The 25,352-nt window shown below is 43.9% G+C and overlaps 1 protein-coding gene across 2 annotated transcripts in view; it reads left to right on the forward strand.

Moving 5' to 3' along the window:
• Positions 1–653: 653 nt before the first annotated feature.
• Positions 654–25,352, forward strand: part of Clspn (claspin) — a 37,376-nt gene continuing 12,677 nt past the window's right edge. The window contains exons 1-16 of one of the 2 annotated variants that reach the window (XM_075946257.1): positions 654–807; positions 2,708–2,816; positions 3,343–3,782; positions 6,037–6,198; positions 6,961–7,038; positions 7,538–7,610; positions 8,518–8,626; positions 8,815–9,392; positions 14,449–14,640; positions 15,669–15,871; positions 19,987–20,162; positions 20,474–20,538; positions 21,491–21,690; positions 22,012–22,166; positions 23,235–23,464; positions 23,931–24,042. In XM_075946257.1, the coding sequence (XP_075802372.1) occupies positions 784–807; positions 2,708–2,816; positions 3,343–3,782; positions 6,037–6,198; positions 6,961–7,038; positions 7,538–7,610; positions 8,518–8,626; positions 8,815–9,392; positions 14,449–14,640; positions 15,669–15,871; positions 19,987–20,162; positions 20,474–20,538; positions 21,491–21,690; positions 22,012–22,166; positions 23,235–23,464; positions 23,931–24,042 (2,906 nt within the window). In that variant the 5' untranslated portion in view covers positions 654–783. Of the gene's footprint in view, positions 808–2,707; positions 2,817–3,342; positions 3,783–6,036; positions 6,199–6,960; positions 7,039–7,537; positions 7,611–8,517; positions 8,627–8,814; positions 9,393–14,448; positions 14,641–15,668; positions 15,872–19,986; positions 20,163–20,473; positions 20,539–21,490; positions 21,691–22,011; positions 22,167–23,234; positions 23,465–23,930; positions 24,043–25,352 lie in introns of those variants that run through there. The other variant, XM_075946258.1, reaches the window with a different exon arrangement.

Here is a 25,352-nt window from a genome sequence, read left to right on the forward strand (position 1 = left end):
CGGTAATAAACTCTCAGCTTTTTCTTTCCCTGTGCCAGCTGGTCTCTTTACAATAACCTTGTAAGTAGTTTTACCACTAGCCTGACCATACAGAACCCAAAAGGTAGGACAGCTGGGACTATGCAGTCCAGAAAGGTCAGTCTTAACTGCCCATAGAGCAGGGCAAAGAAAGGACAAAGAATCGAAAAACAGAGGCAAGAACACAACTCTATAGGTTAGGATTGCTCCAGGAATGAACTGATGGAGAAAAAGCCTCCAATGGGATCTCAGGCTCCCTTATCAAAAAATCAGGTGTGGGACACCCCGGGGATATCTAGGGACGGACTTCTCCCTAGTTCACTTCCTGCCTGGAAGCTTCACTCCACAAATTGCTCTTGGTACGACCCAAGAAACACAAAGATCAAAAGTCCAAGGACACCATTCGCAATCTACCTTCTTTCCAAGCCATAGCGTCGGACCTCTTCACACCGGGCACCCCCAGCCACCCCAAAGCCACTTCTAGATCTGGTTGACAACAGCAGCCGCGACCCGCCAAAACAACCCAAATTACATTTGCAGGGCTGGCTGGAGGAGCTTCCTGATTGGCAGGACGGTAGGGGTGGGGCTTCGGAAGGAAATCCTCCCTCGGATTGGTGCAAACCCCCGAGGGTGGGTGCTGTAGTGCGTCTAGGCGCGAAAGCTCGAACTCCGCTGCCGGGCTGGAGACGGCGGGAGCTGCCGCCGGCAAGTTGAAGTTACTGAGGACCGGTTCTCCCGGAGCCGCGCGGCACGGAGGCCGGAATCATGACCGGCGAAGTGGATTCTGAGGTGAGTTTAGGCTCCGGTCGGGGCTGTGAAGGACGCTCGCTGAGGGCCAGGTATGACAGGGGACCCAGCGGGGCCCGAGAGCCGAGCCCGAAGGACTACAATTCCCGGCGTGCACCGCTTCGAGACCCCTGGAATGGGGAAGGGGGCCGGGGCCTGGGCCTCGCACGGGTCTCTTCCTGGCGTCTTCCCGCGCTCGGACCTTGAGGTTCCTGGTTCGGCGGCCCGAGCTGCTGTCGGCCCAGCCGGGTTCTCGGCTTGTCACGGCAGCCCGCCTTGCTCTTTGGCGCGTTTCCTGCCGCGCAAGCTCCTGTTTTACAGCATCCCCGGCAATAAGGAGGCCTTGGCCAGCCTAGCCTGGAGGATGTGGGGTGGGATTCGCTGTAAACACTGGGCGAGGGGAGTACGAAGTTGGAACTGGTTCTGGAAGAGACCTGTGCGGGTCTCGGGCCAATAGTGCTTCCCGCCCGGCGTCCCGCTGGTAGCTGACGGCTCACTGGTGGAATTTGGCCGTAGGAAACTGTTTCGGGATCTGTGTTCTTTTCTGGAGTCAGGACAAGGACGAGACAGTTGCCTGGGAACAGATTTAATGGGGTACCAGAAAACCTAATCAACAAGCGAAAGCCATATTTTGACATAAAGTTTCCATGATTAGATACTGAGCAAAAATATCAGACTTAAATCAAGATGAACTCTCATCCTGCACCGACCTGCCTTCTTACCTCACCTAAATCCAAAAAAAGCCTTAGTTTCAATAAAATTATTTGCAAAAGCAGGTGGCTGACCTCATAAGCCATGCTTTTACTGACTCTTATTTTAAAAGAAAAGGAAAAAAGAAAAGCCTGAAAGTAGATGAAAGGATTACTAGACTAGGGACAGAGAGGAGTACCAGGAAGATGGGGAGGCAAAGTTAGAATGGCAGATGAACACAATTACTGCATGGTGTGTGTGTGTGTGTGTGTGTGTGTGTGTGTGTGTGTGTGTGTGTGTGTGTGTGACAGCGGGGCCTGAGAGGTGGCTCGTGAGTAAAGGCACTTTGTTGCCAAGCCTGACGACTTGACTCCATCCCTAGGACCCACCTGGTAGGAGAGAATAGACTTATGCAGGTTGTCCTCTGACTTTCCATACTCCCTCTCCAAACATGCCCATGCAGACACAAAATGAATGATGTAATTTTTAAAAAAAAAAAAATTAAAAAGGGGGCTGGAAAGATGGCTTATTATGTAAGAGCACTTGCAGCTCTTCCAGAGGACCTGTGTTTGTTCCTGTCTCCTACATGGTGGCTCACAACCATCCCTGATTCCAGTTCGGCAGGATCCAGTGCCCTTTTCTGACCTTCATGGGTACCAAGCTTGCATACAGTGCCCTTCCATGCATTCAGGAGAAATACTCATACACATAAACTAATAATTTTAAAGGGTCTGGAGAGATGACTCAGTGATTACGAGCCCTTGCTGTTCTTTCGGAGAACCCTGGTTCAATCCCCAACATCCACATGAGGGCAGTCTGTAACTACAGTTTTAGGGGCTCTCGCGCCCCCTTTTGGTTCCCACAGGCACTGCATGGATATGGTGCACGGACATATCCAGATGAAAACATCCATATACATAAAATAAATTAATCTTTTCAATTTAAAAAAAGGAAACAACACAATGAATCTGATTGGTGCAATTAATGTGCTTAATAATTAAAAGTAAAGGAGTTGTTCACTTAGCATTCTGTAGCAATTGATGTCTGTTTTTGTTTGTTTATTGTTTTGGCCAGTGATTCTAAATGTCATCCCCTCATCAAACCATTGTGTTGGTTCTTTCCAGTTGCAGCAGGATGACCCCATGCTTTGTGGATCCATACATTCTCGGTGCGCGGTCTCCTTGTTAACGCAAAGTTTATTCTCATTTTCTAGGTTAACCTGGAAGTCAGTGATCTAAAATTCGCTTCACAAGAAGCAGCAGACAGTCCCGTAGACAGTGGACAGGGCAGCTTTGAAACACTCGATCCCCTGAGTGAAAGAGGTTTGTAATATACCTACTATTAATCTTAGGAATAAAGTGTGGGGTCCTGGGTTGTAAGCAGTTACAGTTATTTTATTGACTTGTTATATTGTTAGTGCCCCAGCTTTATTATTTATTTTCTTTTTTACAGATAGAAAATAACAGTGCTTACATAGATTTTTTTTTAAGGAATATCCATTTCTGTTATATAACTGAATAGATAAAGTGTCTAATAATTACTACATTGCCTGGTTAAATCGCATTCACTATAGAAAAGGATTTCTAACACCTGCCAGGATGATTAGAACAGCTTCACACATTATAAGTACATATAATTACATTTTTAGCAAGAGAGGTTTTGGCACAGGAAAAAACTTGTAGTGTATTTTTAGATATGCTTTGCTACAGCCAGTTCTTAATGTAGTTGTGTAATCCCACAAGGTGACATATCACATGTATAATTAAATATAATTTTAAGTAGCTAGGAAGAAGACCAAATGATTGGGTATCTTCTTTTTTTTTAAAAAAAAAAATTTTTTTCCTCCAGATTCTGACGAAGAGATATTTGTGAGTAAGAAACCGAAGGGCAGGAAAGTGCTGCAGGACAGCGATTCGGAGGCTGAGGACAGAGATGTCGCTCCAGAGATGCCCACCTATGGCAGCGCGGAGGAGAATAAAGAGAACTTGCACTCGAGGGAGAGCAGGAAGCACAAAAGCATCTCTAAGACCCTGGCCGACAGCGATGAGAGTAACCTGGAGGGAACTGTGTGTCAGGAGAGCCCTGGAACTCCAGAGACGTCTTCCTTAGAACTGAACCACCAGTCTGGACGCCCCACGGATCTCACCCCTGACAGAAAGCTAGCCAAAAACCTCTCCAGAGAAGGAGCTGAAGGAAAAGCAAAAATGAAATCCAAGAGAAGACTCGAGAAAGAGGAGAGAATGGTGGAAAAAATTCGGCGGCTGAAAAAAAAGGAAACAAAACATGAGGTGTGTTATGATTTTCTGAACTTTGTAATCCTATTCGTTGTTGTTAATTTTGAGGTGGTTTCACCATGTAGCCCTGGCTATCCTGGAACTCACTCTGTAGACCAGGCTAGACTTTGGCTCACAGAGATCCGCCTGCCTCTGCCTCCTGAACGCTGGGATTAAAGGCGTGCGCCACCAAGCCCAGCAATCATTTTTCTGAACTTTATAATGCAGTCTTTATTCAAGGTTCTTCTAAAATATATTTTTACTGGACATGTAATTGTACATACTTAGGGGTTCTGTGATATTTCAGTGCATGTGTGCAATATGTAAGGATCAGATCAGAACAACTGGCAAAACCATCACCTCCAGCAGTTGGCTTTTCTTTATGTTGGGCACATTAAAAATTCTGTCCACTGGTTATGTTGAAATATTGAATTAATGCTTGTCAACCAATAGTTATCTTACTGTGTTGTAGGGCCTTAAGAGTTATCCTTGAGGGCTGGAGAGGTGGCTCAGCAGTTAAGAGCACTGACTGTTCTTCCAGAGGACCCTGTCAATTCCCAGCACCCACATGGCTGCTCACAACTGTCTGTAACTCCAGTTCTAGGGGACCTGACACCCTCACACACATACATGCAAGCAAAACACCAATGCACATAAAATAAACAAATTATTAACAAAACAGAGTTATTCTTATTCATCCACACTCCTATACCCACTGACTGTTATCTCTATAACCCATTCATCCAAGGCCCCACCTTTCTAATTCTCACACTTTTTTTCTATTAATGTGTATGTGTTTGTGCCTGTGTAAGTTCATGTACACCATGTGGATGGTGCAGGTGCCTGTAGAGGTCAGAGGTGTCAGATCCTCTGGAGCTGGAGTTAAAGTCAGCTGGACGCCACCAGAGAAGGGTATTGGGAACTGAATCTGGGTCCTCTTTTAACAGCAGCAAGTGCTCTTAACTGCTGAACTGTCTTCTAGCCCAAAATCAACTTCTTAATATCCACATATAAGTGGGAACATGTGCTCTTTCTCTTTCTAGTTTAACATAATGTCCTTGTCTTAGTTGGGGATTCTATTGCTGTGAGAGATACCATGACCACGACAACTCTTAGAGAGAAAAACTTTTAATTGAGGTGGCTCGCTTACAGTTCAGAGGTTCGGTCCGTTGTCATGGTGAGGAGCATGGCAGCATGCAGGCAGACATGGCAGCTGGGAGTGCTACATCTTGTAGGCAACAGGAAGTCGACTGTGACACGGGGCTGCATCCTGAGCACAGGAAACCTCAAAGCCTACACCCACAGTGACACACTTCCTCCAACAAAGCCACACCTTCTAGTAGTGCCGCTCCCTATGAGGTTATGGTGGCCAATTACATTCAAACTTCCTCAGTCCTCTGAGTCCCATCAACATTGCTGCAAATGACAGAATTTCTTTCTTTCTTTTTTTTTTTTTTTCATATTTCGAGACAAGGTTTCTCTGTGAAACAGCCCTGGCTATCCTGGAACTCACTCTGTAGGCCAGGCTGGTCTCGAACTCACAGAGACTTCTCCCTCCCAAGTGCTAGGATTAAAGACAAGCGCCACCACCACCCAGCAGAATTTTATTTTTTAAGTGTGAACAATATACCCTTATGTATGTATGAATATTTCATGTTTGAGTTTGTTGAAGTACATTCTAAAGAATAATTAGGTTTTATTTTTTTAAGGTAGATTAATGTTTTAAAATGTAGGTTTTAGTTCCTAATACTGTTTCCATACACAAAGTGTAGTTTTATATTGACTGCTTTGCATAAGGTGGAATGGTTTTGTAATTTAGAATTATTGATCTTCTTTGCCATTATGGATACATGAAGGATACTTCCGAATAGATGGGTTTCTGGTTTCTTGGTGTGTTCTTGTAGTAATTCTTTGTTACTGCTCCTCTGATGAAACTGACTTCAAAGGGAAGATTTTTGAAAAACACAGAATCAATCAAAAGTTCATTTGTTAGCGGGAGGCGATACACACCAAGCAGAGGCAGGCGGATCTCTGTGAGTTTGAGGCCAGCCTGGTCTACAGAGGAAGTTCCAGGGCAGTCAGAGCTGTTACACAAATCACAGCTTGGATTTCAAAGGCTAATTGTAGGTTAGGACTCACTAAGAATGTTCTAGGTGCGCTATTTTTTCTGTTGATGAATGGTGGGGTTTGTTGTCTGTTTCAGATTGCCACGTGATGTGAAATGCTAGGCTTTAAAATGACGAGGTTGTGCCTTCTCTTTATCACCCAGGAAAGTGTTGCAGACCAGCCGCTTAATGACAGTGGCTGTCTTCTTGAAGACAGTGATCTTTTTGAAACAGGTTTGGAAGAAGAAAACGACTCTCCAATGGAAGATGAAGAGTCATTAGAGTCGATAAGGGCAGCTGTGAAGAACAAAATGAAAAATCACAAGGCAAGTGAAGAGCCACCCCAGCCTAGCCCGCCTCCTCAAACCTTTGCTTTGTGTTTGATTTACTGTTGCAACTTTCATTTTTTAACTTAATTTCTAAAAGATTTGTTTTTATGTATGTGGGTTTTTGCTTACATATATGTCTATGTACCACATGCATGCAATGCCCATGGAAGCCAGAAAGGGGGCATTGGATCCGCTAGAGCATGAGTTTCAGGTGGTTGTGAGCTGCCTTGTGGGTACTGGGAGTCAAATCGTGGTCCTCTGCACTTTGGCTCTGTGGGCTATGACACAAGTGTTAGGAACTGAGTAAGTGCTCTTAACTGCTGGTTTAACATTTCCAGTCCCCATAAAAGAGAGATTGTTTTTTCAGTTCCCTAGATATCATTTCCCTTCTTAGGAAATAAATGAATAGAAAAATTAAGATTCTGATTCCATTTGTATCTAACTTTTTTCTAAGCACAGTAGGAAAAGTTTCTAACAGGTAATTATTAACTTAAGAGTAAAGTGGTATGATGTAGTAAGAAACATCCTTTCACCAGCCTGTTGGTTGTGTTATCCCAGCTACTCGGGAGGCAGGAGAATTGCAAGTTCAAGGCCAGCCCGAGAAATTTAATGAGACCCTGTCTCAGAACAAAATTTGAGGACTGGGGATGTATCTCAGTGGAAAAGCACTTGCCCAGTTCAATGCCTCTCACCAACAAGAGAAAAATATCTTTTTGTCTGAGTTTAGTTTTTTTCTTTAATCAATTTGCAATCTTGTAGAAAAAGGAACCATCTCTGGAGAGTGAGGCGTTTTCATTAGAAGAGGAAAATGAGTTATCTAAAGGCAGTGGGAGGAAGGTAAGACAGCCCTACCAGTAATTGTATTGACCTCTTCCACAGGAGAGTGTGCATTTCTCATAGATAAATCTTTGTCTTATTTCATTTCCAAGATCTTTCTTTTCTTATTTACTTCTTTTTTTAAAGGATTTATTTATTTATTATGTGTATGTATATACCACATGCATGCAGTGCCTGGTGCCCATAAGTGGGTGTCAGATCCCCTGGACCTGGAGCTGCCACATGGGTCCTCTGCAAGAGCAGCAAGTGCTCCTACCCACTGAGTCATCTCTCCGTCCTCCAAGATGTTTTTTTGTACATGGAAGGAGCAGAAATATCATTAGGTTAAATTTGTTTTCTGAGATTTGCTAATAAGTACATTTTATTTTTGTACTGAGTTTATTAGTGCCCGTTCTTCCTTCTCTTCCTGTTTTCTTGGAGAGAAAAACTCTTCAGAGATAAATATCTTTCTGAAAAACACCATTAATGTAGTTTCACCCTTTGTTTTGTTTTTTTAAAGGAAAGAAAGGCAGCGAAGTTAAGTAAGGAAGCATTAAAAAAGCTACACAGTGAGACCCAGCGTCTTGTCCGAGGTAATACAAACCAGTACAGTAAACTTTGAGCTGAATCATGGTTTTGTGGTTTGTTTGTTTTTGTCACCTCAATGTGGATGTAGAGGAGTTGGTTTGCTGATACTCCTGATATGAATTCACATTGTGATTTGAAATTTAGAGTTAAGCTTGATAAATGTCCATTGTTTTCAATGCCCATGGACCATTAATATAAGCAAGAAAATTTGCAGAACTGTGGTAGAGTTAAGGGGAAACTTTGTTTCTAAGATATAAATTTTTTAAATTTTAAGCTGTTTGTATATGTGTGTGGGTTGTATTCACGTGGGTGTAATTGCCCGCAGAGGCCAGGGGAAGTCAGAGCCCCTGGAGCTCAGTTGTAGGCAGTTGTGAACTGCTGTCCTGACATGGGTTCTGGGAACTGAACTCGGGTCCTCTGTGAGAGCGTTAGTGCTCTAGCCCCTAGAGGGAAAGCTTTTAAATGTTGTCTGTGGGCTGACTACATCAGGGTCCCTGTAGGAAGTTTTGAAGTCCATAAAATTTTAGGCCCCACAATAATTCTGATTAAATAGGTTTGAAGTGGAATCTAAGAATATGTGTTTGTTAAAGTCATTCTGGTTGATTTTTGCCTGTCTTATGGTCCAAGGCCCTTATGGTGTTTGAAGCTGGGAGGATTGGAAGTTTGAAATCAACATGGACTCTACGGCAGGTTCCAGGCTAGCCCATGTTACACAGCATGACCCTGTAACAAAACAAACACAAAAGCCAGGGGTCTCCAAGGAGCTTATCTGTGTTTGCCCTTGCCCTTGGTAAAGCAGGGTTGCTTTCTGTTTCTCATGATGACTTTGTGTTACACTATTTGATTAACTGAGTATGAAGTGGCATTTCAAAATATACACGAGTATTTCCTTGTTTTGTTCCAATTTTTTAGAGTCTGCACTTAATCTTCCATATCATATGCCTGAGAATAAAACCATTCACGATTTCTTCAAACGTAAACCTCGGCCCACTTGCCAGGGAAATGCCATGGCCCTGCTGAAGTAAGAACCTGCTTTTCTTGTGATTATTGTCTTAGTGAATATTCAGTTTTGTAGCATCTGGTATAAAAGTTCAGACTCCATAGTCCCTTAAAACTGATTTAAACGATTCATTCTGTGTTGAGGGATGAGAGTGTTTCACAGTGAGAGTTTTGAGAATTTTCAATTCCAGCTCATTTCCCCTTTACTAGGTCATGTAAGTATCAGTCAAGCCATCACAAGGAAACCATAACCACAACAGATGCAGCAGAGATGACCGCTGATGACCCCAGCAAAGGCACTGAGCGGACACCAGGTACAGAAATCGCAATGGGTACTAATGTCTTACCTGAGGTCTCCGAAGAAGCTGGGATCACCACTGGGTCAGATGAAGCTCAGTCAGAGGAGCCGGTAAGACACGGAGAGCTGGAAATTGAGGAGCCCGAGAAGCACATTGAAGACAGACCTTCTCCTGGGGACAGATCAGCATCACAGCAGGAATCCCCCATCTCCAGGAACAAGGCCAATGAAGAATGTCAGGTTGGAGAACTCATAGCATCTGACCCTTGTGCCCTGGAGGGAGAAAAACTGAAAGAAACAGAAGAAACAGATTCGAAAGAGGAAGAGCCAGAGCAAAAGACTAAATTGTTAGCGGTCGCACCCCCTGTAAAGGTGAGAAGATTCACTGTGGACCGACTTCGACAACTGGGAGTGGATGTCTCCATTCGGCCTCGGCTGGGTGCTGATGAAGATTCCTTTGTGACACTTGACGAACCTGAAACGAACAGAGGTAACCCTTGAAACTGGGGAGACTGTGGTTCATACCTGCAACTTGTGCTAGTGTGGAAGATGGTGAACGAGGGAGAAGCCAGGGATTGCACTAGAATCTCATTCAGATGAGTCTGACAGAATGTCAGGGTGATCTTTAAGACTTTTTTCAGATGGAAGCCTTGTGATAATTAACATGTAGAATAGGCAGATTGCTGTTGGGTTATGGTATTTAGGAATTTGTTTCTGATTTGAACATCTAAATTTTTCTCTGACCCTGTGTCAGATCTTATTAAATCATTCATAAAAACATTTCATTTTTCACAGCCAGAGAGAAACACTTTGGTCCACTTATATTGTCTGCAAAACTGAATTTCTTCCCCCAAACCCCATACTCAGCAGATACTAAACTATTTGCTACATTTATAAGATGCCTTACCCCTTTCTGAGCTGACAGAGCAAGGTCACCTGTAACCTCATAGGCATCCTGTTTTATAAGCAAGGCACTCTATCATACACCCAGGTAAACGGTCCTTTCACTGTAGGCCTTGGTTAAGAGCTCTTGTTGCTCTACAGAGGACCAGAGAGAGTTTGGTTCCCAGCATCTACGTCTGGTGGTTCATAACTACTCATAACTGCAGCTCCAGGACTCTTGACATTCTTGTGTCTTGTGTTTCTCTGGCTAGTCTCAAACTCACTGTGTAGTCATGAGTGACCTTGACTTTCTGAGTGTTGGGATTGTAGGCACGTACTGCCATGCCTGGTTCGTGGAGGCTAGGGATTGAATTTAGGGTTTATGCATATTAGATGAGTCATTCCCTGTCCTTATAATATATTACAAGTTGTTGAACTGAGTTTAGGATATTTAGTTATTGTTTGAATCAGGATCTCTCTGTGTAGTTCAGGTTAGCCTTGAATTTCCAGTCCTCCTGACTCTGCCTCACAAGTGTTGGGATTCGGAATGTGCCAGCACTTAATCAAGCCTGGCTTCTCTCTAACCCATCTTCGAAAGAAAGAAAAGAAAGACATACTATACTGTATGGCTCCAGAGTGATACAATACTGAAGGTGTATTGAAATAATGTATTCAAATGATTAGAGTAAAGAAGCATTCAAATAGTGATAACTAAAATTATTTACATCGGAACTTTCAGCCAGGCAGTGGTAGCACACATCTTTAATCCCAGCACTCGGGAGGCAGAGGCAGGAAGATCTCTGTGAGTTCAAGGCCAGCCTGGTCTACAGAGCAAGTTCCAAAGCTACACAGAGAAACCTTGTCTCAAAAACACACACACACACACACACACACAAGACTGTTTCATTTAGCAGCTTATCATTGGCAGGTGCTATGTCAGCCACTGTGTCTGTTATAAAATATTCCTGGTGACTTTGTTGGGTAGATGGGCTTTGTAGTAGAGAGAGAAGAGTACTCTGGGAATGTGAGTGTGTGTGTGTGTGTGTTGTTTTGAGTCAGGGTCTCACTGTGTAACCTTGGCTATTCTAGAACTCACAGTGTAAATCAAGCTGGCCTCAAACTTGGCAGCATTCCTCTCCCTCTGCCTCCCAAGTACTAGGGTTACAGGTGTACACTGTAAGTATGCCTGGGAAGGACATAGAAAATGATAGAAAATGGGAGAAGATGGGCATTTGACTGGAACTAGAGATCTAGCTGGGCTGCTATGAAACACAACTGCACAGTCATTAGCGAGGGACAAGAAGGAGCTGCTGCCCACCGCACCAAGGAACATGCTAAACGACAGTAGGCACTATCTAAGTAGTCCTGGCCTCAGATACAGGAGTAAAACCTTTTGAGGATCTATTATATTAAATCCTGATATATTCTTTATTATCTTCCTTAATTCTTATAGCCCTGGAGATTATTTTGCAAAATGAAGAAACAGGCTCAGGAGTTGTGTAATTTTTCCAGCATAACATTTAGCTCATGCAGAACCTAGCATAATACCTGCCACATGATGGACACCTTCTTTTAATTCAGCATTTTGTCCTGCTGGGTATGATAGCACATGCCTTTAGTCCCAACATTTGGGAGGCAGAGGCAGGCTTATCTCTGGGCTCGAGATCAATACCTTGGTCGACTTAGAGAGTTCCAGGACAGTCAGAGCTACCCAGTGAGACTCTGACTCAAAAAAAGTTTATTTATCCTTTAAATATAATTGATATGAAAGCTGTTTCCAGACCAGTCTTTTTCATGCTACTCTGGACATGAAGTTTGTGTCAACATTCATGCAATAAACTTCAATTTAGCATTTTGTTGGGTAGTATGTGTACAAGTAAGACACAACCCCTCTTTTTGAGAAAATGAAAATTGAATAGAGATAGGCTTTAGGCAAATCGACTATTACCTTACTAGGTGGTAAATAAAGTGGTCAGTATATGCCATTAGAGAAAATGCATAGGAACCCTAGAGCAAATGGCACTTACTTGGGTTAGACATTCAGACACATTTCTAAAAGAAGAAATAAAACAAAAAACCCACCAGCGTACTGAAAACTGAGGAGGAGATACCAAGGCAGGGAGGGAAAAGAGCATTTTTGGTAGAGACAACTGCAAAAGACACAGGTAATAGATGTCACAGGGAGTGCTGGCTAGTGGGTATGATGGTTGTAGGGAATTGGCGACAGCCTAGATCCTGTGGCATAGCAGAGCTATGATTGAGCCTTTCTAATCAAGGATCATTGAAAAGTTTTATTTATTTATTTATTTTGGTTTTTTTGAGGCAAGCCCAGCACTCGGGAGGCAGAGGCAGGCGGATCTCTGTTAGTTTGAGGACAGCCTGGTTGAAAAATTTTATTTTTACTTGATCGGGAGAGGGGGAGGGAAATGGGAGGTGGTGGCGGGGAGGAGGCAGAAATCTTTAATAAATAAATAAATTTAAAAAATCTTATTTTTTTAAGCAGAAAAAAATGACTCAATTATTCATTTTAGGAGGTTCAAGCTGATCACTTGTATAGTTGATGCCTTGAAAGGGCTTAAGATTAATATTAGGGATCTGGGCATGATACCATGTACCTGTAATCCTAGCACTTAAAAGGCCAAAGCAGGAGAATTATTGAAAGTTCAAGGCCACCGTGGCCTATGTAGCAAGTACCAGACCAGCCAAGGCTACCTAGCCAAGACCCTGTTTCAAAAACCTGAGAAACAGAAAAGGAAGTTAAAGAGATGGCTCTGTGGTTAAGAGAATGTGCTGCTTTTGCAGAGGATCCAAGTTCAGTCCCAGCACCCATGTCTGGCAGCTCATAACCATCTGGAACTCCAGTTCTAGGGGATCTGATGCCCCTGGGTCTCAGGGGCACCTGTAGTCACTTGCACATAAACACACACAATTTAAAATTTTTAAATAAATTTCAAAAAGTACAAGCAAGAATGAAAACAATGATAATATCTCACTTTCTTTATCTCATAGAGTTAATTTTCATGAGAAAAATGAATATAGATTTAAATTTCATCATGTAGGAAATACACTATTCCTATTCTTTATGAAGGCCTAGGAATAGTATCTAGCTTTAGTTAGTGGAAATGAGAACAGTAGACCGAAGCTACTGGTGTAGACTTGAGCTGGGGCAGAGGTTTTCTACCTGGCGAGAGATGAGAGAGACTAGGAAAAGACTGAGGGGAGGAGAAGATGGCATAGTTGAGCCGTGTATTGAAGGGCAAAGAAAGGGTTTGCGTCACCTGATTCCAAGACGAAGAGCTTTGCGTCGTCACTTTTTCTAGTTATGAATGAAGGTGCTTCCTCTCTGTTATTTTAGGGCCTTAGTGAAACCTTCCTACTCAACTGTTTTATTTTATTAGCATCAATAATGATCTGCCTATTTCTGTTCCCTTTCCGCTGGTACCACCTGTTGCTTCCAACGTTACCGAGCCACTATAAATAGGAAGCAGCCTTAGGGTTTCTCTCATTCTTCTTTTCTCTGTAAGTAGACATAACATCTTTTAGAGTTGGGTTTTTTACTGCTAATAATTGTTAAAGGCACAATAGAAGATTTTGTCTCCTCCTCTAGAGAAAGTAAAGAACACATCTAGGTGCTAGCCATATTGCTACTAACATGGGATTTAAATACATGTTTTTAAAAAGTTCATCATCAGCTGGGTGTGATGGTGCACACCATCTCGGCACTTAGATGGCAGAGGCAATAGGATCAGGAGTTCAAGATAGGCATGGACAGCATGAGACCCTGTCTCTAAAAACAAACAAAATACTAATAAGATCCAACAAAAAATAAGCTTTTTATTTTTATATTTTTAAAACTAATCTTGCCACTTTTTTAAAAGTTACTGTTTATTTGTTTCATTTTATGTATATGTGCCTGAATGTATGAATGTTCACTATATGTGTGCAGAAGCCCTTGGAGGTCAGAAGGCATTGGATTCCCTGGAACTTGAGTGACAGGCAGTTGTTAACCACAGTGTGGGTGCTGGGAACCAAACTCAGGTCCTCTGCAAGAGCAGCTAGTGCTCTTAACCACTGAGCCATCTCCAGCCCCAAATTAAACTCGTTGTGTTTTTTGAGACAGCGGCTCACTATGTAGCCCTGGCTGGCCTGAAATTGGCCTGTTGACCAAGATGGCCTTGAACTCAGAGATACACCTGCCTCTTTAATTCCAAGTGCTGTACTTGGAATTAAAGGTATGTACCACAACAACCGGCTCCAAATTAAGCTTTTTAATAGCTGAAATTAAGGCTAATTTGATACTAAAAATGAAACAGAGGCAAAGAGTAAAGGCACATGCTATCAAGCTGTTGACCTGAGTTTGATCTCTGGAACCCACAAGATGGAAAGAAAGGACTGACTCTAATAACTGTTCTGACCTCCACACGTGCCGTGGTACGCAAACACACACTATGGTAAGTGTGATAAAAATTTGCTTTAAAATGTTTGGTTTTTAAAACAGCGAGAACGGGTATAGGTTATAGTGTATGAATTTTATGCAGATCTTAGTAGCAAGGGGGTTTTAGTTTCCCTGTTATTTTCCTCTATGCTCATCATTCTTAACTGGAATCTTCAAGGAAAGAGCATGAGCATGACAAACTGACAAACTGGTTCCTGTTTGCATTTAGAACTGGAAGCCCTGAAGCAGCGTTTCTGGAGGCATGCTAATCCAGCAGCCACTCCCAGGGCTCGTCAGACGGTGAACGTGAACATCATAGTAAAGGACTTGGGCAGTGACGGCAAGGAGGAGCTAAAGACAGATGTGGTGCCCGTGACATTGGCAGCTGAGAAGCTGGATGAAGCAAGCCACACAAAACCAGGTATTTGTCTTTATTATTGGAGGCCATATGGCAGAAAGTTGCAGACCCTTTTTCCTTGGAGACCACGGCACCATGAGAAATGTGGGGTGGGCACAATAGCTTTATTTTTTCTAAATAGCACTTACCTATTTACAAAAAGTAATAAATACTATAGAAAAATGTATAGAGAAGCCAGGCACACCCCAGCATTTGGGAGGCTGAGGCAGGAGAATTATCCCTTTTATCAGGCTTAATTTTTTTTTTGATTTTTTTTCTTTTTTTTAAAATTTATTTATTTATTAAGGATTTCTGCCTCCTCCCCGCCACCGCCTCCCATTTCCCTCCCCCTCCCCCGATCAAGTCCCTCTCCCTCATCAGCTTGAAGAGCAATCAGGGTTCCCTGACCTGTGGGAAGTCCAAGGACCGCCCACCTCCATCCAGGTTTAGTAAGGTGAGCATCCAAACTGCCTAGGCTCCCCCAAAGCCAGTACTCAGGCTTACTTTTTAATTGCTGGTCTTTCTATAAATAAGTGTGTCACTGTTTTCCATCATGGCTTCTGAGCCAGAGACTTTCCCAGCGCTGAGACTCAAATCCAGAGCTCCTGCGTGTTAGTCAAATGTTTCTCTGCTGAGCTACATCCCTGTCCCTTTGAGCTGGAGACTTCTGAAGCCTCATTCCCTCCCCATTATCATTATCTGGGTGCAGACATTCTCTTCTGTACTATCCCATGTTAAAATAAGTAAAAGCCAGTCAGGTGGTGGTGGCACATGCCTTTAATCCCAGCAGAGATAAGTGTTTCTTTGTGAGTTCAAGGCCAGCCTGGTCTATAGAGCTAGTTCCAGGACAGCCAAGGCTACACAAACCCTGACTTGAAAAACAAAACAACAGCAACAACAACAAAAATAAGTAAAAGCCTAGAGTAGTAAGGTCTTTGGTTTTCCTTTCGGGTGTCTAGAATACAAATAGAGTTACATAAATTTCATGTTTATTTATTGTATTGTGTAGTCAGTCATATCTGAAGCATGCTAATATTTTTTTTGTTGTTCAGGTGAAAAACTGCAGGTACTAAAAGCTAAATTGCAGGAGGCAATGAAACTCCGGAGGATTGAGGAGCGGCAAAAGCGCCAAGCATTATTTCAATTAGATAATGAAGATGGATTTGAAGAGGAAGAGGAAGAAGAAGAAATGACAGATGAGTCTGAAGAAGATGGAGAAGAGGAGGTAGAAGAGGAGGATCAAGATACTCAGGAGGTTTGGGGCAATTATGTAATTTTGTTACTTGGTCATGATGAATAGGAGAAGATTTATTTATTATGAGTATGGATGTTTTACCTGCAGTGCCTGTGGAGACTGGAATAGGATATTAGATCCCCTGGGACTATAGTTACAAGTGGTTTTAGCTGGTGCTGGGAACTGAAACAATTCTCTGGAAGGCAAAAGGTGCTCTTAAGTGCTGAGCCGTCTCTCTAGTCGCAAAAAAGGTTTTTTTTTTATTGTGTATGTATATTTTGCCTGGGTGTGTGTGTCACGTGTGCCTGTGATGGTGGCACACACCTTTAATCCTGGCAGTTAGGAGGCAGAAGCAGAAAAATCTCTGAGTTTGAGGCTAGCCTGGTCTACAAAGCAAGTTTCAGAACAGCCAGAACTATATAGAGAAACCCTGTCTTGGAAGAAAGGAAGGGAGGGAGGGAGGGAGGGAGGAAGGAAGGGAGGGAGAGAATATCTACCTTATGTGCTCTAAGCTCAACACATACAGTTCTGTTGGCAATATTGAATACTTGCAGCTCACAGCTGTGTGTGTTTTTGTTTCTACCTGTATTCTACCTATGTATTTTAACATAGTACTAATATTGAAAAGTAACTTATTAATAAGGACTTTTACATTTCTCTTTGATTGATACTGAAAAGCAATTGTTTTTATTTAGGTTAAGGTCTGGAATAAGTTCTCAAGCAAGAGGTCTTCCTAAGTTAATCTCACTCCTTGTTAAAGAGGGCATTTATAGACAAGACTCTGGCCCTGTTCCATAATAGCTTTTCTGAACCAGGGGAGTCACTGATTGGTTATATGGCTGTTATTTATAGAAAGAACTCTCTTATCTATTGAAAGGCATGGCTAGTATTTAACCCTGAGTAAAGAACAAGAAGGCAGTGGCTGGACTGGACAGCACATCTTGCTGAGCTGGACAGTCCCTCTTTGGTCTGGTTGAGCCGTACAGCATGTTTGACTGAGCTGGACAGCACATCTGGCTGAGCTGGACAGTCCCTCTCAGTCTGGTTGAACCGTACAGCATGTTTGACTGAGCTGGACAGCACATCTGGCTGAGCTGGACAGTCCCTCTTTGGTCTGGTTGAGCCGTACAGCATGTTTGACTGAGCTGGACAGCACATCTGGCTGAGCTGGACAGTCCCTCTCAGTCTGGTTGAGTGTAATCAGCTGCCACCCTTCCTCTAGACTGATAAATCCCTTCCTGCTTTGGAAAGATGCTTATCCAGTCTTCCTTCATAATTCTGTAGCAGTTTTGGGAGGGCGCAGAGTTCAGCCAGGTGTGATGGCACACGCCTTTAATCCCAGCACTCAGGAGGCAGAGGCAGGAGGATCTCTATGAGTTCCAGGCTGTCCTGATCTACAGAGTGAGTTCAGACTAGTCAGGGAGTCAGACCCACATAGTGAGATCCTGTTCAAAAAAAATCAAGGTACCTGCCCCCCAGAATCAAAAAATAAAACAACTGTGAAAAGTTTGTCAGGGGTGACATTGCAGACGACACCGAGACTGGAGAGTTTGTCAGGTGACATTGCAGACGAACCCGAGACTGGAGAGTTTGTCAGGTGACATTGCAGACGACACCGAGACTGGAGAGTTTGTCAGGGGTGACATTGCAGACGACACCGAGACTGGAGAGTTTGTCAGGTGACATTGCAGACGACACCGAGACTGGAGAGTTTGTCAGGGGTGACATTGCAGACGACACCGAGACTGGAGAGTTTGTCAGGTGACATTGCAGACGACACCGAGACTGGAGAGTTTGTCAGGGGTGACATTGCAGACGACACCGAGACTGGAGAGTTTGTCAGGTGACATTGCTGACAACACCGAGACTGGAGAGTTTGTCAGGTGACATTGCAGACGACACCGAGACTGGAGAGTTTGTCAGGTGACATTGCTGACGACACCGAGACTGGAGAGTTTGTCAGGTGACATTGCAGACGACACCGAGACTGGAGAGTTTGTCAGGTGACATTGCAGACGACACCGAGACTGGAGAGTTTGTCAGGTGACATTGCAGACGACACCGAGACTGGAGAGTTTGTCAGGTGACATTGCAGACGACACCGAGACTGGAGAGTTTGTCAGGTGACATTGCAGACGACACCGAGACTGGAGAGTTTGTCAGGGGTGACATTGACATTGCAGACGACACCGAGACTGGAGAGTTTGTCAGGGGTGACATTGCAGACGACACCGAGACTGGAGAGTTTGTCAGGGGTGACATTGCTGACGACACCGAGACTGGAGAGTTTGTCAGGTGACATTGCAGACGACACCGAGACTGGAGAGTTTGTCAGGGGTGACATTGCAGACGACACCGAGACTGGAGAGTTTGTCAGGTGACATTGCTGATGACACCGAGACTGGAGAGTTTGTCAGGGGTGACATTGCTGACGACACCGAGACTGGAGAGTTTGTCAGGGGTGACATTGCTGACGACACCGAGACTGGAGAGTTTGTCAGGTGACATTGCAGACGACACCGAGACTGGAGAGTTTGTCAGGTGACATTGCAGACGACACCGAGACTGGAGAGTTTGTCAGGGGTGACATTGCTGACGACACCGAGACTGGAGAGTTTGTCAGGTGACATTGCAGACGACACTGAGACTGGAGAGTTTGTCAGGTGACATTGCAGACGACACCGAGACTGGAGAGTTTGTCAGGGGTGACATTGCTGATGACACTGAGACTGGAGAGTTTGTCAGGTGACATTGCAGACGACACCGAGACTGGAGAGTTTGTCAGGTGACATTGCAGACGACACCGAGACTGGAGAGTTTGTCAGGTGACATTGCAGACGACACCGAGACTGGAGAGTTTGTCAGGTGACATTGCAGACGACACCGAGACTGGAGAGTTTGTCAGGGGTGACATTGACATTGCAGACGACACCGAGACTGGAGAGTTTGTCAGGTGACATTGCAGACGACACCGAGACTGGAGAGTTTGTCAGGTGACATTGCAGACGACACCGAGACTGGAGAGTTTGTCAGGTGACATTGCTGACGACACCGAGACTGGAGAGTTTGTCAGGTGACATTGCAGATGACACCGAGACTGGAGAGTTTGTCAGGGGTGACATTGCAGACGACACCGAGACTGGAGAGTTTGTCAGGGGTGGCATTGCAGACGACACCGAGACTGGAGAGTTTGTCAGGTGACATTGCAGACGACACCGAGACTGGAGAGTTTGTCAGGGGTGACATTGCAGACGACACCGAGACTGGAGAGTTTGTCAGGTGACATTGCAGACGACACCGAGACTGGAGAGTTTGTCAGGTGACATTGCAGACGACACCGAGACTGGAGAGTTTGTCAGGTGACATTGCAGACGACACCGAGACTGGAGAGTTTGTCAGGTGACATTGCAGACGACACCGAGACTGGAGAGTTTGTCAGGGGTGACATTGACATTGCAGACGACACCGAGACTGGAGAGTTTGTCAGGTGACATTGCAGACGACACCGAGACTGGAGAGTTTGTCAGGTGACATTGCAGACGACACCGAGACTGGAGAGTTTGTCAGGTGACATTGCTGACGACACCGAGACTGGAGAGTTTGTCAGGTGACATTGCAGATGACACCGAGACTGGAGAGTTTGTCAGGGGTGACATTGCAGACGACACCGAGACTGGAGAGTTTGTCAGGGGTGGCATTGCAGACGACACCGAGACTGGAGAGTTTGTCAGGTGACATTGCAGACGACACCGAGACTGGAGAGTTTGTCAGGGGTGACATTGCAGACGACACCGAGACTGGAGAGTTTGTCAGGTGACATTGCAGACGACACCGAGACTGGAGAGTTTGTCAGGTGACATTGCAGACGACACCGAGACTGGAGAGTTTGTCAGGTGACATTGCAGACGACACCGAGACTGGAGAGTTTGTCAGGTGACATTGCAGACGACACCGAGACTGGAGAGTTTGTCAGGGGTGACATTGCTGATGACACCGAGACTGAACTTGTCTCAAGTTCACCGTTTTGGACTTGAGATGTGACCTGTAACAAAGAATCTATATTTCAGGCTAAGAATGGATTTGCTTTTATATTTTTTGACTTGTATTATTGTTGTTTTTTTTTTAAAATGGCATAGACTACAGAATTTCTTCTTGGTAATGAAGATACAGAAACCAAAGATGAAAAGGAGACAGACAAAGAAAATACAGATGGCAGTAGTGAAATTGGCAAGTGTGTTGACCTCTCTGTTCCCAAGCCTCTCTCCTCAGATTCCACCTTACTTCTGTTTAAGGACAGCTCTTCCAAGACAGGGTAAGTTATGCTAAGGAAATACAAAATTCTCTTGGATTTCTAAAGGCTTGATTTTTAAATGTTTGTGTGTCTGTGTGTGGGTATGTGCAGGTGCCTTAGGAAGCCGAAAGAGGCCATTAGATCCTCTGGAGCTGGAGTTTCAGGTGGTTGTGAACCACCTGACATGGGTTCTAGGAATTGATGTTGGGACTTCTGGGACAGTAGTGCACACTCTTAACCTCGGAACTGTTTCTCCAGCCCATTCTGAATTTCTTACAAAAGAGTAAGAAGTAAGAACAGATACTCAAACAGTTTATTATTTTATTTTATAGTTACTTTCCTACTGAAGAAAAATCAGAAACCGATGAACACTTGGGCAAGCAGTCTGACAAACTGGGTAAGTAGTGGTTCTTAAGTAGAATTTTCTTTAGTTCTGGTACATAAGGACCATAATCTCAAGAAACTTCCTTTGTTGTTGTTGTTGTTGTTGAGGATTATTTCGAGACAGGGTTTCTCTGTGTAGCCCTGGCTGTCCTGAAGCTCACTCTGTAGACCAGGCTGGCCTCAAACTCACAGAGATCCCACTGCCTCTGCCTCCCAAGAGTGACAGCACATATCCATACATGTTGCAGTGACAAGAACTTCCAGGAACTGGAATGACCTTCATGGCCCATTTTTGGGGCTACTTTTGTCTTTTTAACATTGTCTTATGTTTTACTTTATGAGTATTAATGTTTTGCCTGCATGAATGTGTGTGACGGGTACTCCCAGAGGTCAGAGAGGGTACCTGGTCCCATGGAGATGAAGTTACAGATGGTTGTGAGCTGCCATGTGGGTGCTGAGAACTGAACCCAGGTCTTCTGCAAGAGCAGCTAGTGCTCTTAACTGCAGGGCCCTTAACTAGTGTAGTGCTCTTCACTGGAAAGATGGCTATCTTTGCAACCCCTGGGCTACATTTTATAGTAGACCAAGGACATATGGTAGGACCTGAGTTGGACATATGTTGATTTGTTGATTGAGTGAAACATGAAATATTTCTATACATAGATCAAAGAAATGAATGTAATTTGATGGACTAATAAAGATTGATGAAGGCCTTAGGCAGGGGAAGAGAAGGAAGAGAACTTCTAGCTGTCACATAGCTCAGAGTAATGAGCCCTGATTATGCAATGCTATTGTAGTAAATTAAAGTAATTTACCTTTAACAGAATGATTTGCAGCCTAGAACTTAAGGGGTTTGCGGGTGAATTTTACCTGTTTGATTCTCAACTCTTTTTCCTAAACAAATGCACTGTGTTGCTGTAATCATACCTTTAAAAGGTATTTTTCTCCGGTATAATCTCCTTTAGATGAAGATGACTTGTGTTCACTGCTAACAAAGGAGAGCAGCCACAATAGCAGCTTTGAGCTGATTGGCTCCACAATTCCATCCTATCAGCCTTGCAACAGACAAACAGGCCGTGGGACCAGTTTTCTTCCTACAGCAGGAGGATTCAGGTCCCCTTCCCCTGGACTGTTTCGAGCCAGTTTGATCAGCTCAGCTTCGAAGGTAAGATGGTGATAGTTTTTCTAGTCTCCTCCTCCTTTTACTTCCCACATTGCTAAATAAAGTGCGTCCCAGCCAACCGACTCCCACCACCTTGGTACTCAGCTTCTGTGTGTTCAGCTGTAAAAATCCACCTCCTTCGTGTATTAACAAGCGTGCTTCTTGCCTAGAGGTATTTTTCCTTAGGCTCCTTCGATGCATTGTCCTCCTCAACTGAAGTTGCCTGAGAGCAGATGACATATTGCAAGTAGCAACTTCTGTTGTTGTCATGACACTGAATGGCATTTGTAAAATGTTTTGCTATTGTTTTTGTTTTGGTGCCAGAGTTCAGGAAAACTGTCTGAGCCTTCACTTCCCATAGAGGATTCCCAGGATCTGTACACCGCCTCCCCAGAGCCTAAGACACTTTTCCTAGGGGCAGGAGACTTCCAGTTCTGTTTAGAAGATGACACTCAGAGCCAACTGTTGGATGCAGATGGGTAGGTAGTTTTGTGTTTCTGTGGGTGGGAATGGGGCTGGGTGCTGCTTAATTTTGTTTAAAAATAAAATGAGCTTCTGTCACTCCATCTGTGCTTTCTCTTCTGAGAAAGAGAAGGTGTGCCGACCACTAGTCTTACATGGTACGAGCTTGAACGAAGTCTCCAGAAAATAAAATGTAAATAACCTCTTGCTGACATTCCAATCCTCTGATTTTATTTCAGACACATAGGTCTTGTATGTGTCTATCCCCTGTGTTCTGATTGTCGGGTAGGATTGGGATAGAATGCCTATCCCTAGAAGCCAACCTTTGTGCCTCACCTTTCGACAAAGCCTCCCCGTCCTCCTGAGGTTAGCATGAGGCTAACGTTTGGATCTTGTTTTCTGGACTGAGGCTCAGTGTGCTGGTTACTTTTCTCATTGCTATGACAAACCTGGCAGACAGCTTGAAGAAGGAAAGGGTAATTGCGCCTTATGGTTCCAATAGACACCATGTGTTACATGGGTCAGGCATGGCGGCAGGAGCAGAAGGCGTGGGGCACATTGCCTCCAGTCAGGAAGAAAGCAACAAATGCTTATTTTCAGCTCCTTTTCTCTTTTTCAATCAGCCCAGGACGCCAGTGCATGGAATAGTACCACCCACAGTTAGGGCGGGTCTTCCTACCTCAGTTAACCTAGTCTAGATGATCCTTTGAAGACAAATTTGTTTCCATGGTGATTCTGAACCCCATCAAGTTGAAATTCACGATTCACATCAGCTTCCTTTTTGTTTTGTTCTTTAATATAATTTTTTCAAAGTTACATTTCATTTATCTTGTGTGCATATGAGCACACATGTACCATAGTATACATGAGAGGATCATAGGACTCTTGCTGGAGTTGGTTCCTTCCACCGTGTGGATCCTGGGGATTGAAGTCAGTTCATCAGACTTGGCAGCAGGCACCTTTACCCACACAGCCATCTTGCTAGCCACATTCAGCTTCTAACCTTGGTGTTAGAAATCAGACAGCTTTTACCTATAGTTTTGTCCCTTCTCAGGGCAGTGTCTAACACTTCATTGTGCTTGTAGATTTTTAAACATTAGGAATCACCGAAATCGATATCAAGCTCTGAAGCCTCAGTTGCCACTGGCCAGTATGGATGAGAATGCCATGGACGCCAACATGGACGAGCTGCTGGATTTGTGTACTGGGCAGTTTACATCTCAGTCTGAAGAGAAATGCCAACCTAGGAAAACTGACAAAAAGGAAAACATGGAGGAACTTCTGAATCTTTGCTCGGGCAAATTTCCTTCTCAAGGTAAATATTCAGTGAAAGTACCCAGATTCCCACGGTCAGAAAGCTTACATCAGTGACCCTGCCCCTCGAGGTGAGCGCACAGAAAACAGGCATGCAATAGAATCCTTAGTTCCTCACCTTTACAGCTCCTGCTTTCTTAGAATGGCAGTGTCAACTGAGGAATGTTAGCTTCAGCCACATAACGTATAACTTAAAGTTAACCTGTATACCTAAAACCTCATCTGGTACACAGTAAACGCTGCATGCTGGAATAGGACACAGACTCTGTGAGGTAGTTGGGTGTTTGTTTTGTTCATTGCTGTCTTCCTGGGGCTTGGCACATAGTAAGTATGATGATTTGTGAAAGAGTGGATGGTGAACTTTTCTACATTTTTCCTAAGAACTGAATTGAGCTGGCCGGTTTTTAGATGGCCAGGCAGAGTAAAGGTGTCGTCTCCTTCTCACTGAGCTTTTCTTGTTGAGGTAGATGCCTCCCCTATGGCTCCATTGGAGCTGAGCAAGCAGGAGAAGGAGAGCAGCGTGGATGATCCTATGGAAGAGGCCCTTGCTCTTTGCTCAGGCTCTTTCCCAACAGACAGGTGAGTCTCAAAGATTGGTGGGAACTTGGGAAGATAAAACCCTAGGATCCAATTGCCTGGGTTTAGCAAATTAACTAAATAATTTCGGGAAAGGCAAACCAGAGATATTGCCTCACATCCATTAGAATGACTACAGTTTTATATAAACAACTCAGTATTGGTGAAGATAATGAAAATCTCTGTTTACCATTGATGAGCTGCTAGAAAAAAACCAGTATGGTTTTTCAAAATTGATAATAGAATCTCATCTGATCCAACAACTCCACTTAGGTTCAAAAAAAAGTCTAAATGGTAGGTGTGATAGCCTATAATCTCAGCACTGGGAAGACTGAGGCAGCCTAGCCTGTATATTGAAATTCTGTCTCAAAAGAGACACACACAGACTTAAAAGCAAAAATTGACGTGGGCAGGTATGGTGGTATGCACCTGTGACTCTAAGAGCTCCAGGCCAAGTGAGTAACATGGGATAGACCCGCCCCTCAAAACCAGAAAGCCTGATATGGTTTATGCCTGGATTCCAGTATTCAGGAAACAGGGGCAAGAAACTCAGAAGTTTAGGACCAAGGAAATGGCTCCGTTGGTAATGGTACTTGACTTGAAGCCTAAAGACCTGGGTTCAATCCCTGATGTCTAACATGGTAAAAGGAGAGAACTGACTCCCACAAGTTGACCTCTGACCTTTATATGCAGGCAATGGCATGCATGTAGTTAGAGATGCACATGCTAGTGCATGTATGCACATTAAATGAATAAACAAATATATAAAGGCCAAATTCAGCTACATGAACTCCTTTCTCATAAATAAATAAATAAATAAATAAATATATAGAATAGAATAGACTTTTATAGTTTGTGATTAACATTATTTGATAGTAGCCAAAATGAAGAGGGAATGCAGTGGTCTGCTATCTTAGTTAAGGTGATTCCTGTGATAAAATATCATGACAAAGAGCAAACGGGAGGAATGGGTTTATTTGGCTTACACTTCCACATCACTCTTCATCATCAAGGAAGTCAGGGCAGGAACCTGGAGTCTGGAGCTGACGTAGAGACCATCGAGGAGTGCTTCTTATTGGCTTGTTCCCCATGGCTTGCTCGGCCTGCTCTCTCAACACCCCTGACCCCCATCAAACATTCATTTTAAAAATGCCCTACAGGTTTGCATACTGCTCTATCTGATGGAGGCATTTTTTCATTTGAGGCTCCCCCCTCCCTGGTGATTATAGCTGTGTCAAGTTGACATAAAACTAGCCAGCACATCTGCTAAATACAATGTATACACATTAAATGGCTTTAAAAGGAAGAAACCT

The sequence above is a fragment of the Microtus pennsylvanicus genome, chromosome 13 (assembly GCF_037038515.1).
Source record: "Microtus pennsylvanicus isolate mMicPen1 chromosome 13, mMicPen1.hap1, whole genome shotgun sequence".
In the NCBI taxonomy this organism is placed as follows: domain Eukaryota; kingdom Metazoa; phylum Chordata; class Mammalia; order Rodentia; family Cricetidae; genus Microtus; species Microtus pennsylvanicus.